Source organism: Cricetulus griseus (assembly GCF_003668045.3).
Source record: "Cricetulus griseus strain 17A/GY chromosome 1 unlocalized genomic scaffold, alternate assembly CriGri-PICRH-1.0 chr1_1, whole genome shotgun sequence".
Taxonomy (NCBI): domain Eukaryota; kingdom Metazoa; phylum Chordata; class Mammalia; order Rodentia; family Cricetidae; genus Cricetulus; species Cricetulus griseus.
The window spans coordinates 75,414,543-75,427,879 of NW_023276807.1; the positions used below are offsets into that span (position 1 = coordinate 75,414,543).

The window sequence follows — 13,337 nt, forward strand, 5'->3', positions numbered from 1 at the left end:
TCCCCAAGAAGGTGCATCAGATGTAGGGAGTTCATGGTCTTGGCTGCTGATGTGGGGCCAACTCTGTCCTCGGACTCTCTTTTTCTGGACTGTAGGTTATCCTCTAGGCACCAGCTCATCCTGTGGGCCTTACTATAGCAACTGGATGTTCTGGGACCCGAGCATGTAGGAAGGGAGGCCAGTTTATCACAGTTCTGTCTTGGTAAACACTGAATGCTAGAGCTCATCAGAACCCGAAGGAAAAGAGTTTCTGGAGTCACAGTACTGAAGCCAGCAGGGGCCTAATGGGCTTCACAGCCAACTATGGAATGATGTTGGTCAACAACAGTCCACTAACAGAGCTGAATTCCCAGGAAGAGCCTGTGTCTCCATCACCTCCTTTGGGTCTGGTGTGTCTATGCTCAGCCCTAAGAGCCTGTTGCTAGGACCTTTACCTCCCTATCCCACGGCCCTAACATCATAGGCAGCTAGGTAATGCACATATGCACCTTGGCCCACCAACCCAAGCTAGTGAGATGCTACTATTTGGGGCTAAAACAGAGAGCCCCTCTACACTTTGGCCACAAACCCAAAGGCTGTAAGAGCTGGGACACAACTGCATTGCTGTCAATAAAACTACAGCCTATATAGGGACCACAGTGCTGAACAATGGAGGACCAGAAAGCAGCTTTTAGAGAAATTGTTGAGTCCCTAGAGCATACTGAACCTGCAGCCAGCATGTCTGAGTTTTTCAATATAGGAGTTATTATGGTTTGATTCTGGATCATCCTCCATGGGATTGTCTTCCCAGCTCTTGGTCCCCAGCTAATGGTGCTAATTTGAAAGCCAAGAGGCAGGGCCTGGCCTGTGGGGTAGGCTGAAGGGGGTTCCTTCCCACCCTGCTTCCTGCCTGCTGTGATTTAAGGAGCTCTGCCACGCATTCCCACTGCCATGATCTGAACAGTTCCACCATGCTTTCCCATTCATGATCAATAGAGACCCTCGGAGACCATGAGCCAAGATAAACCACACTCCCATCTTAAGTTGTCCAGTCAGGTGTCAGCAGTGAAGCTGAAATAACTAACACAGTGAATCACTTTTTTTTTCCTGCTTAAGTCAGTTTGGGTCAATTGCAACCAAAAAGTGTTACTTCAGCCACTTGTCTAATAAGCCACGTATGGCAGGATTACTCATCTTTTCTTTGTTTTCCTTCACTCCATCTCTCCCTCCTTTCAAGAGGTCAGGAACTCAGAGAGAAGCTATCCCCCCTGACCAGGTGAGGGCCAGTAGGGGAATCCCTCAGCACCACAGACACAAATCCAGTCTCCTAAGTCAGAGCATGAAGCTCACCTAGCTGTTCCTCGTCATTGAAGCCCATGATGGACATGGCCTCCAGCGTCTCCTGGAACATCTCATCATCTTGTGCAGCTGGGATGGGCACAAAGCCATTGGATAAAAATGTATAGCTGTTGAAGCTCTCCAAAAGCAGGTCACCTAAAAGAAAGAGGACAGTGAGTGAGTGAGTGAGTGAGGAGACACACTTCTACCTTTAGTATGACACAGGGTCCCAGCAACACTCTGGGCCATCACCATTTCTCTCCCTTTCTCAAGGTTTGGGCAGTTAAAACCCTTCCTATATGTCATTATGTACGGCCCTCATCAGCCAGTGCTGGTCTCATATGGTGGTGCAGGTCGTGTCCTATGCCAGGGTACCAGACAGCTAAAATCTAGCCTTGTCTCCACTGCTCAACTACAGTCATTAACATGGGGTTGCTTCTACTCAAGGAGGAATGTGTCTAGTTTGAATTTTCATCTCTTCTTACTTACTTGAGTGTGTACATAGAGACACATACAATACATACAGACATAAGCATAAAACATACAATGCATGCATATACACACATGCACACACATACATACAGATGTACACATATGCACACACACATATGCATATATGCACACACATATACACATCTATGCACACATACACACGTAGGTTTTTGTTGTTGTTGTTTTGAAACAGGTTCTTACCCAGGCTGGTATCGACTGCCTTCTCGGTGCTGGGATCATAGACATACACCACCATGCCCACCTCACCCGTGTGTTATGTTTATATCAAATATCACACATGCACATATGTTTTAAAAATAAATTGCTACGTCGGGCGTTGGTGGCACACGCCTTTAATCCCAGCACTCAGGAGGCAGAGGCAGGAGGATCTCTGTGAGTTCGTGGCCAGCCTGGTCTCCAGAGTGAGTGCCAGGATAGGCTCCAAAGCTATACAGAGAAACCCTGTCTCGAAAAACCAAAATAAATAAATAAATTGCTACATAAAGCAATAGAGAGTAAACTAAAACAATAACAGATTTACATACCTTAAATAGTATATTATGTACTGCCCTGCGTATAACAAACTATTTCAGGATACCAAATTTAGGTCTTATCTGTTGAATTCATAAAGCTATGGTACTTAAAGCTTTCGATCTTGCACCTCCTCCTCTTTCTTCCAACTATTTCTAGTTGAATCAGTAGACAAGCCTTTTATCAGAGGCTAACTAATCTGGCCTTTTAATAATAAAGTTTTATTGAAACAGAGCTGCCTCCATTTTCTTGTGAGCTCTCCCCCACTGTAATAGTAAGCAGCTATAACTGAAACAGTCTGGTTCTCAAACCTTAGGATGTTTCTTGTCTGGCTCTTTGGTGAACCTATTTGCCAATCCCTTATTTATATTATTACATCTAATAAAACTTGTTTGTGTCAGGTTTACTGGTACATACCTGTCTGTACAAGCCTATAGGCCCAGTGTTCTGAAGGCCAAGGCAACTAATCTCAAGTTTAGGGCCAGTCTGGTCTACTGAGAATGAGACTGTTGGGAGTGAACATCCTCTGAGCCATTTTGTAGTACATAGAGCAGGGAAGACTAAGAGAGAGGAGCTCATAGCCTGCTGGTGAAGGCTTTCTAGGGGTGGCCTGTGAGGGGAGCACCCACACCCCTGTATGTGATCCTTTACCTTCATTTAGGAGGTAAGGTTCCCCAGAGTGAACTTGGTGGAATTGTGCTTCTGTTTGGAACTAGGTTAGGAGAAGGGATAGATGTTGCTGTGTGTCCCTGGGAAGGAAGTTTAGCAACAGTGTCTCAAGAAAAGAAAGGCTGTTCTATGAAAAGTCTCTCTCTCTCCCTCCCTCCCTCCCTCCCTCCCTCCCTCCCTCTCTCCTCTCTCTCTCTCTCTCTCTCTCTCTCTCTCTCTCTCTCTTCTCTCTCTCTCTCTCTCTCTCTCTCTCTCTCTCTCTCTGTGTGTATACAGACACACATGTGCTCTTATGTGTGCAGTGGTGTGTGTGAGTGCCTGTGTATGAGCGTGAGTGTGAGAAGCCTGATGTTGACGTCAAGTCTTTTCAATCACCACCCCCACTCCCCACACACACCTTATACTTTGAGGCAGGTTCTCACTGAGGCCAGAGCTCACAAATTCAGCTAGACTAGCTAGTCTGGGGATCCCCTGTCTCCACCCTGAGAGTGCCGGGATTACAGGCAGGAGGCCATGCACTGTCAGCCTTTACACGGGGTTTGGCAGACCTGGAACTTGGGTCTTCATGCATGTACAATGCTTTCCCCCAAGTGCCGTCTCTCCAATCCCGCAGCCATCCTCAGCTGCTTTATCTCCTTTGCTGCTGTTTGCTTTTCATCCTGCCCATTTTTAGCTTTTCCTTTCTGCCCTCATTGTTACCCTTCCAACACATCTACTCCATGCCAAGACAATTAGAGATACGTGGAGTAATATCAAGGAGACACTTTCTTTTTAAGCCAAGGTCTTTCATGGGTCAGGGTACCTTGAAGCCACTTGATGAATCCAAAGTTGAATGTACCCAAGGCCAAGGTAACTGAAGTTTCTGCGTTCAGAGAAACATGGGACTAGTCACGAGGACTTGGGTCTTTGCCAACACCATTATCCATGGCTTGGAAAGATTCACAGGCATTTCAATCTCTCAAACTTTCCTTCCTCCCAGCTCTGTCCTCAAGAATACAAATAAGGCTGGGTATGGCAGTGCATGCCTATAATCTCAGTACTTCAGAGGCCAAGCAGGGGGATTGCTATGAATTTCAGAGTAGCCTGAGATACTTAGTGACATCACAACTCAAAGAAAGCAAAACAAAGCAACAAAAATGCAATTGGTCCTAGACTCTCTCCTGTTCCCTGCCCCAGCTGCCCCTGCCCCAGCTGCCCCTGCCCCAGCTGCCCCTGCCCCAGATGCCCCTGCTGTGGGAAAGCTTACTGTAGAGCATGAAGCAAAATGCAGCTGGAAATCCAGAGGGAAGAAGGGTGGGTAAACAGTTTCAGCAAGCTACCCCTTTGGGGGGGCTCCCACTGTGAACTGCTGTCTCATCTATTTTCTGGTAGTATCCACCCAGTACCCCTGATTCACCTCATGCTCCGTGTTCCAGAAGGCCAAGGTTCAAGAACATTGAAATGAGGGGCAACAACCCCTAGTGCAGGGCTGTGAAAAATGCCCCATTGTGGCTGGGCTGACCACAACCCTTTTGTAGCTTCCTTTCCTTTCTCCTTTTATTTTCTTTTCCCTCCATCTATCTTCCTTTCCTTCTTTTCCTCTTCCCCTTCCTCTCTGTTCCCTCTTCCCCTCCCTCCCTCGCTCTCTCCCTCCCTCCCTTCCTCCCTCCCTCCCTCCCTTCTGGTTCTATTATGTAGCCCAAGCTGACCATTGACCCAGCGATCCTGCCTCCCCTGAAATGGCAGGTGTGCTTCACACCCCAGTCCTTTTGCTAATCTTAATCAAAATAATTTAAGGGCAAACAACTGATGGAAACCAAGTTCGTGTTGTTGCCATCAGTTTTCTGACTTAATCCTAACCCTAATCATAGAATGTGGATTCTGCTATCCACCCAGATTCACCAGTGTGTCTCTTTCCTGGCTGTAATTTTGATGTTCCTTTAAGAATTTGATTCCTCAACTCCGAGGCTTCTGTGACAAACCCCTCCCACCCCCTTCAAAAAAGGAAAGAAACAGTCCAGACAGAAAGAAAACTGTGACAGGATTTCTGAAGTGTTACTCTTCACAGTTGATGGCTTTCGCTGGGCGTGGGGGAAGGGCTAAGATTTTGGCCACTGGGGGTTTGACCATGCTTCAGTGAGTATATGGACAACATAAATTGAACTTGATGTCTCTTTTCTTTTCTTTTTTTTTTTGGGGGGGGGAGGGTACATAGATGGAGAGGCAGATCTGGGATGACTGAGAAGAGAGTGTGACTGGGGTACATTGTGTGAAATTCCCAAATAATCAATAAAAATATGCTAGAAATTTTTTTTGATTCCTGCATAGCCAAAGCTGCTTATTTCTTACCAGAAATACATGAAAAAATTAATTTACAGTAGAAATTGGCAAATATAAGTATGCTTCCTGTTCTTATAAATATAAAGTTTTATTGAAACATCCACTCTGCTGGTTTCTGCATTGTTGTGGCTGTTTCTATATAATGGGCAGAGTTAAGCAGAATCTTGTGCCCTGCAGGGCAGCAGACAGTGGCTATTTGGCCTTTAAAAAAAAAGTCTGTTTGGCTGGGGTATAGCTCAACTTACAGGACTTCTGGGGTGTGTGTCAAGCCCAGGGCTCCATCCCCAGAATCAAAGGAAAGGACAGAGGGAAGGAGGGAGAGGAGGAGAGGTGTTCATGTACAGAATCACAACACTTGGGAGGCAGGGCAGGAAGATCGGGGTTTCAAGGCCAGCCTTGGCTATAGAGTGGGGTTGAGGCTAGCCTGGGCCACAGGAGACCTTCAAAAGAGAACAACAAGACCTGTATAATAGAAAGCCTTGAATTTATTGCCCTCCAAATTCCTTCTAAACTCAAAATATGAGGTTGGGCTTTGGGCCCATGCCTAGAAGCTCAGCACTTAAGAAGTTGAGGCAGGAGGATTACAAATTCAAACTAAATTGGAATACACAGCAATTTTGGAGCTACCACCCAGACTACAAAGTAGAACTGATCTCAAAACCAAACCAAAGCCAGCAACTAAATATAATTGAAGGGTTTTTTTTTGTTTGTTTGTTTGTTTGTTTTTTCTTAGGCAGGGTCTCATTATGAAGCCGTAGTTGGCCTGGAACTCACTATGTAGACAGGACTGACTTCAAACCCATAAAGATCTCCTGACCTCTGTCTCTTGAGTGCTGGGACTAAAGGAATGTGCCACCTTGTTTTCTAAACAGGCATCTAAGTCATTGTCATCTACTTCCTTTAAAGTCACAGATTGTAACTGAACCTGAACAGTTAATGCTCTAATGTGTGCTAATAGCTATCTACTTACTGAATGAAGGCCACACTTGTGTACCAGAAGGGGTGGGAACTGTGTACCTGCCTCCCCAGCATCTGATCTGTCCCAGTCTCTGACCCTGAACCCATCAGGACAGACACTCACTTTTCATCTTTTCCTTGGCTCCAGCGATCAGATAGTAAAAGATGTGGAACGTTCTCTCGTCCCTGGCCTGGCGAATTGCCCGAGATTTTTCCAAAAGATCTAGTTGGAGAGGAGTTAAGGACTCTGGGGCCAGCTCAGGGCTTCAGCTCACAGCTCAGGGAGTCAACTTCCAAAACCTAATTACTAACCCATCCTGCCATGCCAGCTGCTGCAGGTGTCCCCAGGCCTGAGAGGTTCCCTGGAAATTTATAAGGGACCTAAGAGATGGCAGAGTTGGCCACGATTTCTGATGCAAGAGCCTGTGTAGGGCAGCTGATCTCAGATGAACTCTTTAAGGACAAGGGATTTGGCCTTGGGCAAGACTTAGCAAAGAGGTGATGAAGGCCACATGACAGCTGGTGCCAAGCTGGCTCTAGCTTTATCCCAGCACATGCTATAAACATGATGTAAATTAATTCTATTCTCCAGACATCATCTCTGTCTTACCCACAAGGCCCAGAGTGTTGAGTAACCAAGCCCAGGGAGGGAGATATCAGTCAAGAATCCAGCATAGGCCATCTAGTGTTTGTAACCCTACTGCACAGTACCTCCTTTTAAATACAAGAAGGATTGTTCCAGAAGGAACCCAAGGGTCTTCAGAGGGGGAGGAGATTCTGTGTTTTGTCTGGTCCCCCTTCCCCTCATAAGGCCCTAGTTCAGCAAAGGATACATGTCTCGATGTTGGCACCCACGATGTAACCAGTGACATCAAAGTTGATGCGAATGAACTTGCCCTGCAGAGAGGAGAAGCAGCTGATGGGGTGGCCATGCTCAGCACAGACCCCACACCACAGGCAGGTAGGGAGGTATCAGGGGGCAAGTAGGAGCAGGTGAGACTCTCACAAACACTCAGAGCTCCACAGTCCTGCTGGGCCACAGCAAACAGCATGCCCAGGCCTATCAAACCCATGCAGGGAACATGATTTGTTCATGAAACAACTAAATCATTCATGGCTGTTCCCAAGGGGGTAGGGAAACTGAGGCTGGCATAGGTTAAGTGGCCTGGCATGACATTGCTCTTCAGAGGTGGCCGTCAGTCACAGGCTTTTCTATACCAAGTGGATTAGGCTGAAATGCTTTTGTGTGTGTGTTGGGGGTGGTGGTGGTGTTTGGATGCACATGTCAGGGGACAATGTCAAGTGTTATTTCTCAGGCACTGCCCATCTTGTTGCTGAATCTCTTATTGGCCTGGAATTCTCCAAGCAGGCTAGGCTGGCTGCTCTGCCAACCCTAGGGAGTCTCAGCTTCCCCACTGTTGGGACTATGAGTATCTGCCACCATGCCTTGATTTTTCTTGTGGGTTCAGGTTCTTGTGTTTGCAGGGCAAACACTTTACTAACTGAGCTATCTGAGCTCCGGCTCATGCTGTGAATAGAAGCCCTGGCCTCACAGATGCTAAGTCATAGCCCTCCCTTAATGGCTCACCTAGACTCCACACTTGTGTTATGAAGAGGATCTTGCTAGGTAGCCCAGGTTTGCCTTGAATTGACAATCCTCTTGTCTCAACCTCCCGAGCACTGGGATTGCAGACATGCATAACTATGTCTTGTTCTGTTCTCCTTCCTCCTTCATATAAGAGGGAGGACATTGAGATGGTTTGTGTGAATAGGGCATGTTCCGTAATCACTGCTCTTGGCACTGTGTGAGTAGCTGCAATGGAAACAGGCCTGGGCAGCAAAGTGAGGCCCAGATGGAGCTTCTGGGTGGGCAGGAAATTGTCTCTTTTAATTTTTTTCTTTTTTTTCTTTTCTTTTTCTTTTGTCTCTCTTAATTTTTATGATTAATTTTGTTTTTATTTATGTGTATGTGTTCATGTTCCTATGTCTGAAGTGTATGTGGGTGCCCAGGGAGGCTTGAAAAGGACATTAGATGCCCTAGAGCTAGAGTTACTGGCGGTTGGAGTCCAGTAACGTGGACTCCAGGAACTGAGCGCTGCTCCTCTGTAAGAACACGAAGTGCTCTTAACCACTGAACCTTCTCTACAGCTCCCCTCAGGGGCCTTTCCATGGACCCCTGTCCCAGATAGTCACAGGTCCAAGAGGTACCCTGCAGGAGCAGTTGTCTCTCACTCTGTTTGACAGACATATCCTTCCTTCTGTCCCCCTCACTAAGGAGACTGCCTGATGGAGGCCTCGCTTCCTTGCGCATGAGGACAATTCTGGTGTGTTGTGGCTTCCGCCACGCTTCCTCTGCATCCTTCAACCCATCTTGAGCAAGGAATAAGACAACCTCGGGACCTGGGAAAGTGTACACAGGACAGTCACACCTGCCAAATACTTGTCCCCAAAGCAGATCCCCTTTGTCTGGAGCCACACCAAGATTTTTCACTGTGATTCTTGGTGCCTAGGTCAGTGCCAGGTGTATACCATATGCTTAATAAAAATCAACTTAACAAATGAAAAGGGGGGGTGGTTTATATAAAACTGTCCACCAGAACAATTGTATGCAGTAAGTGTTTAGTCAGTATTTGGTAGAGGACAGATATGTGTGTTATTGAGTAGGTACTCAATCCATGCTTTGTTGAATGAATGAATGAATGAATGAATGAATGAAGAGTATTGCATGTGTCTAATTTGCAGTAGGTGCAAATTAGTGCAGTAGTAAATGTTAGTTAGATAAACCACACATGTTAATGTCTAACTGAGAATGGATGCTCAGTGATTGTTGGTTGAATGAATGAGGACAGGAGTACGGGGAACAAATGTGGTTGCCCTCTATTTACTCTAGTCTTTTAGTCCCAGAGGGCCCTTGTACTCTTACAGTCTGTGTTCTTGGGGGATATGTGACATCAGGGCTGCCCACACCAGTCCCAGAAACGCCCATAGAGCTCTGCTACTTACAAAGCGAGAAGAGTTGTCGTTCTTGACGGTTTTTGCGTTGCCGAAAGCCTCCAGGATTGGGTTCGCCTGTAGAAGCTGCTTTTCCAGCTCCCCCTAAAATTCATTCACATCTAGTTATGGGGGAATACAGCCTAGGGCCTGACACAAAGCTCTGCCCTTTGGCCATGGGCTCTGTCCTGTTCTCAGCCCCTCCTAGGCCCCAAATGTCACATCCAGATGTACAGAACCTGTGCAGAAGAGCTTTCTGCTAGAGAAGACATCTGCTTCCCAGAGACCAATGTTATTATATCATACAGTACTGGGTTGCCTACAACACCATGAATGGCGCCCCATAGGAGTGTGCAGTGTACAACCTGCCCGCTGTCCATGGTGATACCACAGGTCAGTCAGGTTTGCCTTCTTCAATTTAAGCTACCACAACCTTCCCAACTGCTTAAGCGCAACTTTAAAGTTGCAGCATTTCATCTGGCAGGCCTGGACTTCCGACGTTTCCTATGGAAGATACTTTGGGAGGCTCCAAACCCACCAGAAATCCTTTTAAGCAGCTGCAGAATGAAGCCTCGAAGCTGCAAGAGCTCTGTCTAGCAGATTAAATGCAGCTGAGACTGTGTGCAGCCCACCAGGCCCCTCTGCAGGGCTCTGGTGTGTGAATACAGTCATGTGATTAATGGAGGCAAGGAAAGGGCCAACAAAGTAAGCCATGCCAAGAAAGCAAAGAGATGCCAAGGCACAGAAGGCAGTGGTTGCTGCTGCCTGGCCATCCCCCTGCAATGCAGTCTGCAAAATAAGATGCAGATGGCCTTATCTTCATGGAAACCCCAGCACCAAATGGACCTGGCTCAGTGGAGAAATTGACAAGAAGAGTCATCTACTTTCCTTGGTGAGTAGGAAGAGACTTGAAGTAATTGCATCTACCCATGCTGACTCAGGGTTTAAAGGTTTCCCACAAAGCTCCCTCTTGTGTAAAGAGGTTTCTGGCAGGCATATTGAAAGGCCTTCCAAGGAGAGCTTTGAACATAGAGACCTCATCTGATGGATGATGCGACTGTGGCCCAGAGCCATTAAGTGACTTGACAAAGGTTACACAGCCTATGTCAAATAACATCCAACTTCTTGTCTCAGAGAAAGTAGACAGCCATCTACCTACAACAGATTAGTTGGCTTGGCACACCCTGGATGGTCTCTTCTAGGCTGGGACACATGTGCCAGCCCCACAAGCTCTGTCTCAGAGTCCAGTTCACATATGAAGAAGTCCATGCAGGGCTAGGTTTGTGCTACACAGCTGGGACCTTACCGAGCCACCAAAGCTAGTGTATCACAAACCCAAGATGGTTTCAAATATCTTCGGTGAGGCAATTGGCATGCAGGAGAAGAGACACACATGACACACACATGCACAAAGACACACAGGTGCAGGGGACAGAGCTGGGGCAAGAAGGCAGGGAAGGTAGCTTTGCCCTGGCTGGGTTTCCCACTGACCAAGCCAGGGCCACTCTGGAGCCTGATGGTCCTAAGATGCTCAACAGATGGGATGGGTCATTCCAGTATGTTGGGAAACCAATGGTGGGCACAATGTGGGAAGGGATGAGGTTTATTCTGAACTGGGACAATCCATCCAGTCTGGAGTGCAGCCTGGCAGGAGCCCCTGGGCAGCTAACATGCCCCATTCTGTACTCTGGCATCACCACCACCCACACACTGCATGATATTTTGGTGCCTCTATTTGTCTGGGACTGGGAACTCAGGGGTTTGCCCTTTTCCCACATCCACTAGGGGCCCGTGGGTGCAACAGATGCATGCAGGTCTTAATCCACTCTGTGCCTCCCGTCACACCAGGAAAACTCTGTTACTCACGTAGGCAAAGGATGGGCCTTGCTGCAGTGGGACAGCACAGTATGAAACAGGTGTCAGTGCTTCCGCCTTCATATCCAAGCCCACCCCACATTGGGAGCCCTGGGCTGGGCTCCTACTTGCCGTCATGGCTACTAGCCCCAGCCCATAGTGATCAGCTCCTTCCCTTCTACTATGCTCTAGCTTCTCCTTCCTTCTTTCCTTTCTCTCTCCCTTGCCCCCTTTGTTCCTGTGAGACACTGTATAGCCAGGCTAACTCTGAACTCAGGATTCTCCTGCGTCAGCTCCTGAATGCTGGGATCATAGGCTCACACCATCACAATCGCCAGACATCTCATTTCCTAACTGCTAGAGCATCAGTGGATCTCTTCCTTCCTTCCTTCCTTCCTTCTCTCCCTGCCTCCCTCCCTCCCTCCCTCCCTCCCTCCCTCCCTCCCTCCCTCCCTCCCCTCCCTCCCTCCCTCCCTCCCTCCCTCCCTCCTCCTCCTCCCTCCTTCCTTCCCTTTCTCTCTCCTGTTTGACAGGGACTCATGTTTCCCAGGCTGGTGTCAAACTTACTAGATAGCTGAAGATGAACTTGAACTTCTGCTTCTCCTGCCTTTACCTCTCAAGTGTTTGGATGATAGTGTGCACTACCACATCTGGTTTATGAGGTGCTGGGGATGAGCCCAAAGCTTTGTACCTGTTGGGCAAGCACTGTACCAACTGAGCCCTAACCCCCACACCGGCCTCTGTTCTGATGGGGGAAGAAATGTGTCTGCATATACAGAGAAGAAGTGTCCAGCCCTCTAAAGCTGGGTCATCCCTCTATGTCTTATTTTCATTACATAGAAAAACGCTAGGTGGGGGAGAAGGGAGATTCTCTGTCACACAAACTCAGGCCAGTGTTCCCTACACATAACCCTAACACACTGATCTATGGTTCTGGGCTTGTTTAAGGGGAAAAGGTTTCCAGGTTATAGCCAGAACCCATCCCCAGTACCTGAAACCTCTAGGCTCACTGGTCACTGTGCCAGTCTGTCACCCCTCAGAACAGGAAGCAAGATAGAGGGTGTAGAAGCCTTTTCTGTCTTCTCCCTGTCCTCAGCATCCATACAGAGGTACTGACAGGTCCCAGGGTCCCATAAGGGACAGATGAGGGATGCAAATGGAAGACAGGAAGAGAAGCAAGGGAAGGTTCTAGAAACTCCTCTACTTTTCCTTGTAAACCCTCTTTCTACTGGGCCACCGTGGGCCTTTGTGGGGTTTTTGTTTGGTTGTTTTTTTATTGTTGTTGTTTGCTTATTTGTTGTTTTTGGTTCTGTCCCTGCAGGACCTCATCCTATGGTGTATGGCTCACAGCAAGAACCTCAGCCAACAGTGAATTAGGGACCCATGCTGAGTGACCCCAGCATCTTTGTCCCCTGAGGGTAGGACATGGGGTAGTTGCAATTTGAGATGAGTCCTACCCCATAGGGACAGTATGTGGGGCATATTTTCTGGCTCCAGATATGCAGAAGCATATAAGGATAAAGGCCAAGGCTCAGGAGCACTGGAGTTTGTAGGACAATCCCCACAGCAGGAAATCTGGTCACAGTTACCAAATTTAGCAGGGTCACTGCTAAGAAGTGTTCCTGGAAGAGCTCAGTGCAGGAGGCTCAGTCCCCATACTGCTGGGACCATACAGGCATTGCAATGGGAGGGGATTCATCAGAGCTAGCCCACTCCACCCAAGGGGATAAACCCTGGGGGCATAGGCTGAGTTCTCACTCTGGTGTTTTGTTTGCTCAAGTCATCTATGGCCTGGTATGGCCTTGGTGACAAGCAGCTTGTCACTTACCGTGATGCTGCTATCTTTCTTGCCCTTATGTGAGGACGCCACCACAGCCAGGTACTGGATTACTTTCTTCGTGTTCTCTGTCTTCCCAGCTCCAGACTCACCTCTGAAAGACATGAGTATGATGACCTTACAAGCCATGGAGGGCCCTCAGCGTCATCACTGCCAATCCCAGAGTGGGAAAACTGAGGCTCCTCCTGGAAGGGGCATTAAATGGCTGTTTTTGTATGCAGGCGCACATATGTTTGGATGAACATTTGTGCATATATGTATTGAGGCCAGAGGTCAACCTCGGTAGCCATGTACCTTTAAAACAACAAAACAAGGCCAGTTATTGGTAGTGCACGCCTTTAATCCCAGCACTCGGGAGGCAGAGGCAGGC

General features: G+C 47.8%; 1 protein-coding gene across 1 annotated transcript in view; it reads right to left on the bottom strand.

Annotated features, from left to right (window-relative positions):
• Positions 1-13,337, bottom strand: part of LOC100771006 (myosin-11) — an 80,250-nt gene that overhangs the window by 39,861 nt on the left and 27,052 nt on the right. Inside the window, exons 4-8 of the mRNA XM_035453412.1 lie at positions 12,959-13,061; positions 9,289-9,381; positions 7,119-7,182; positions 6,410-6,508; positions 1,330-1,473 (exon numbers count right to left, since the gene is read on the bottom strand). Coding sequence (XP_035309303.1) covers positions 1,330-1,473; positions 6,410-6,508; positions 7,119-7,182; positions 9,289-9,381; positions 12,959-13,061 — 503 coding nt within the window. The remainder of the gene's footprint in view (positions 1-1,329; positions 1,474-6,409; positions 6,509-7,118; positions 7,183-9,288; positions 9,382-12,958; positions 13,062-13,337) is intronic.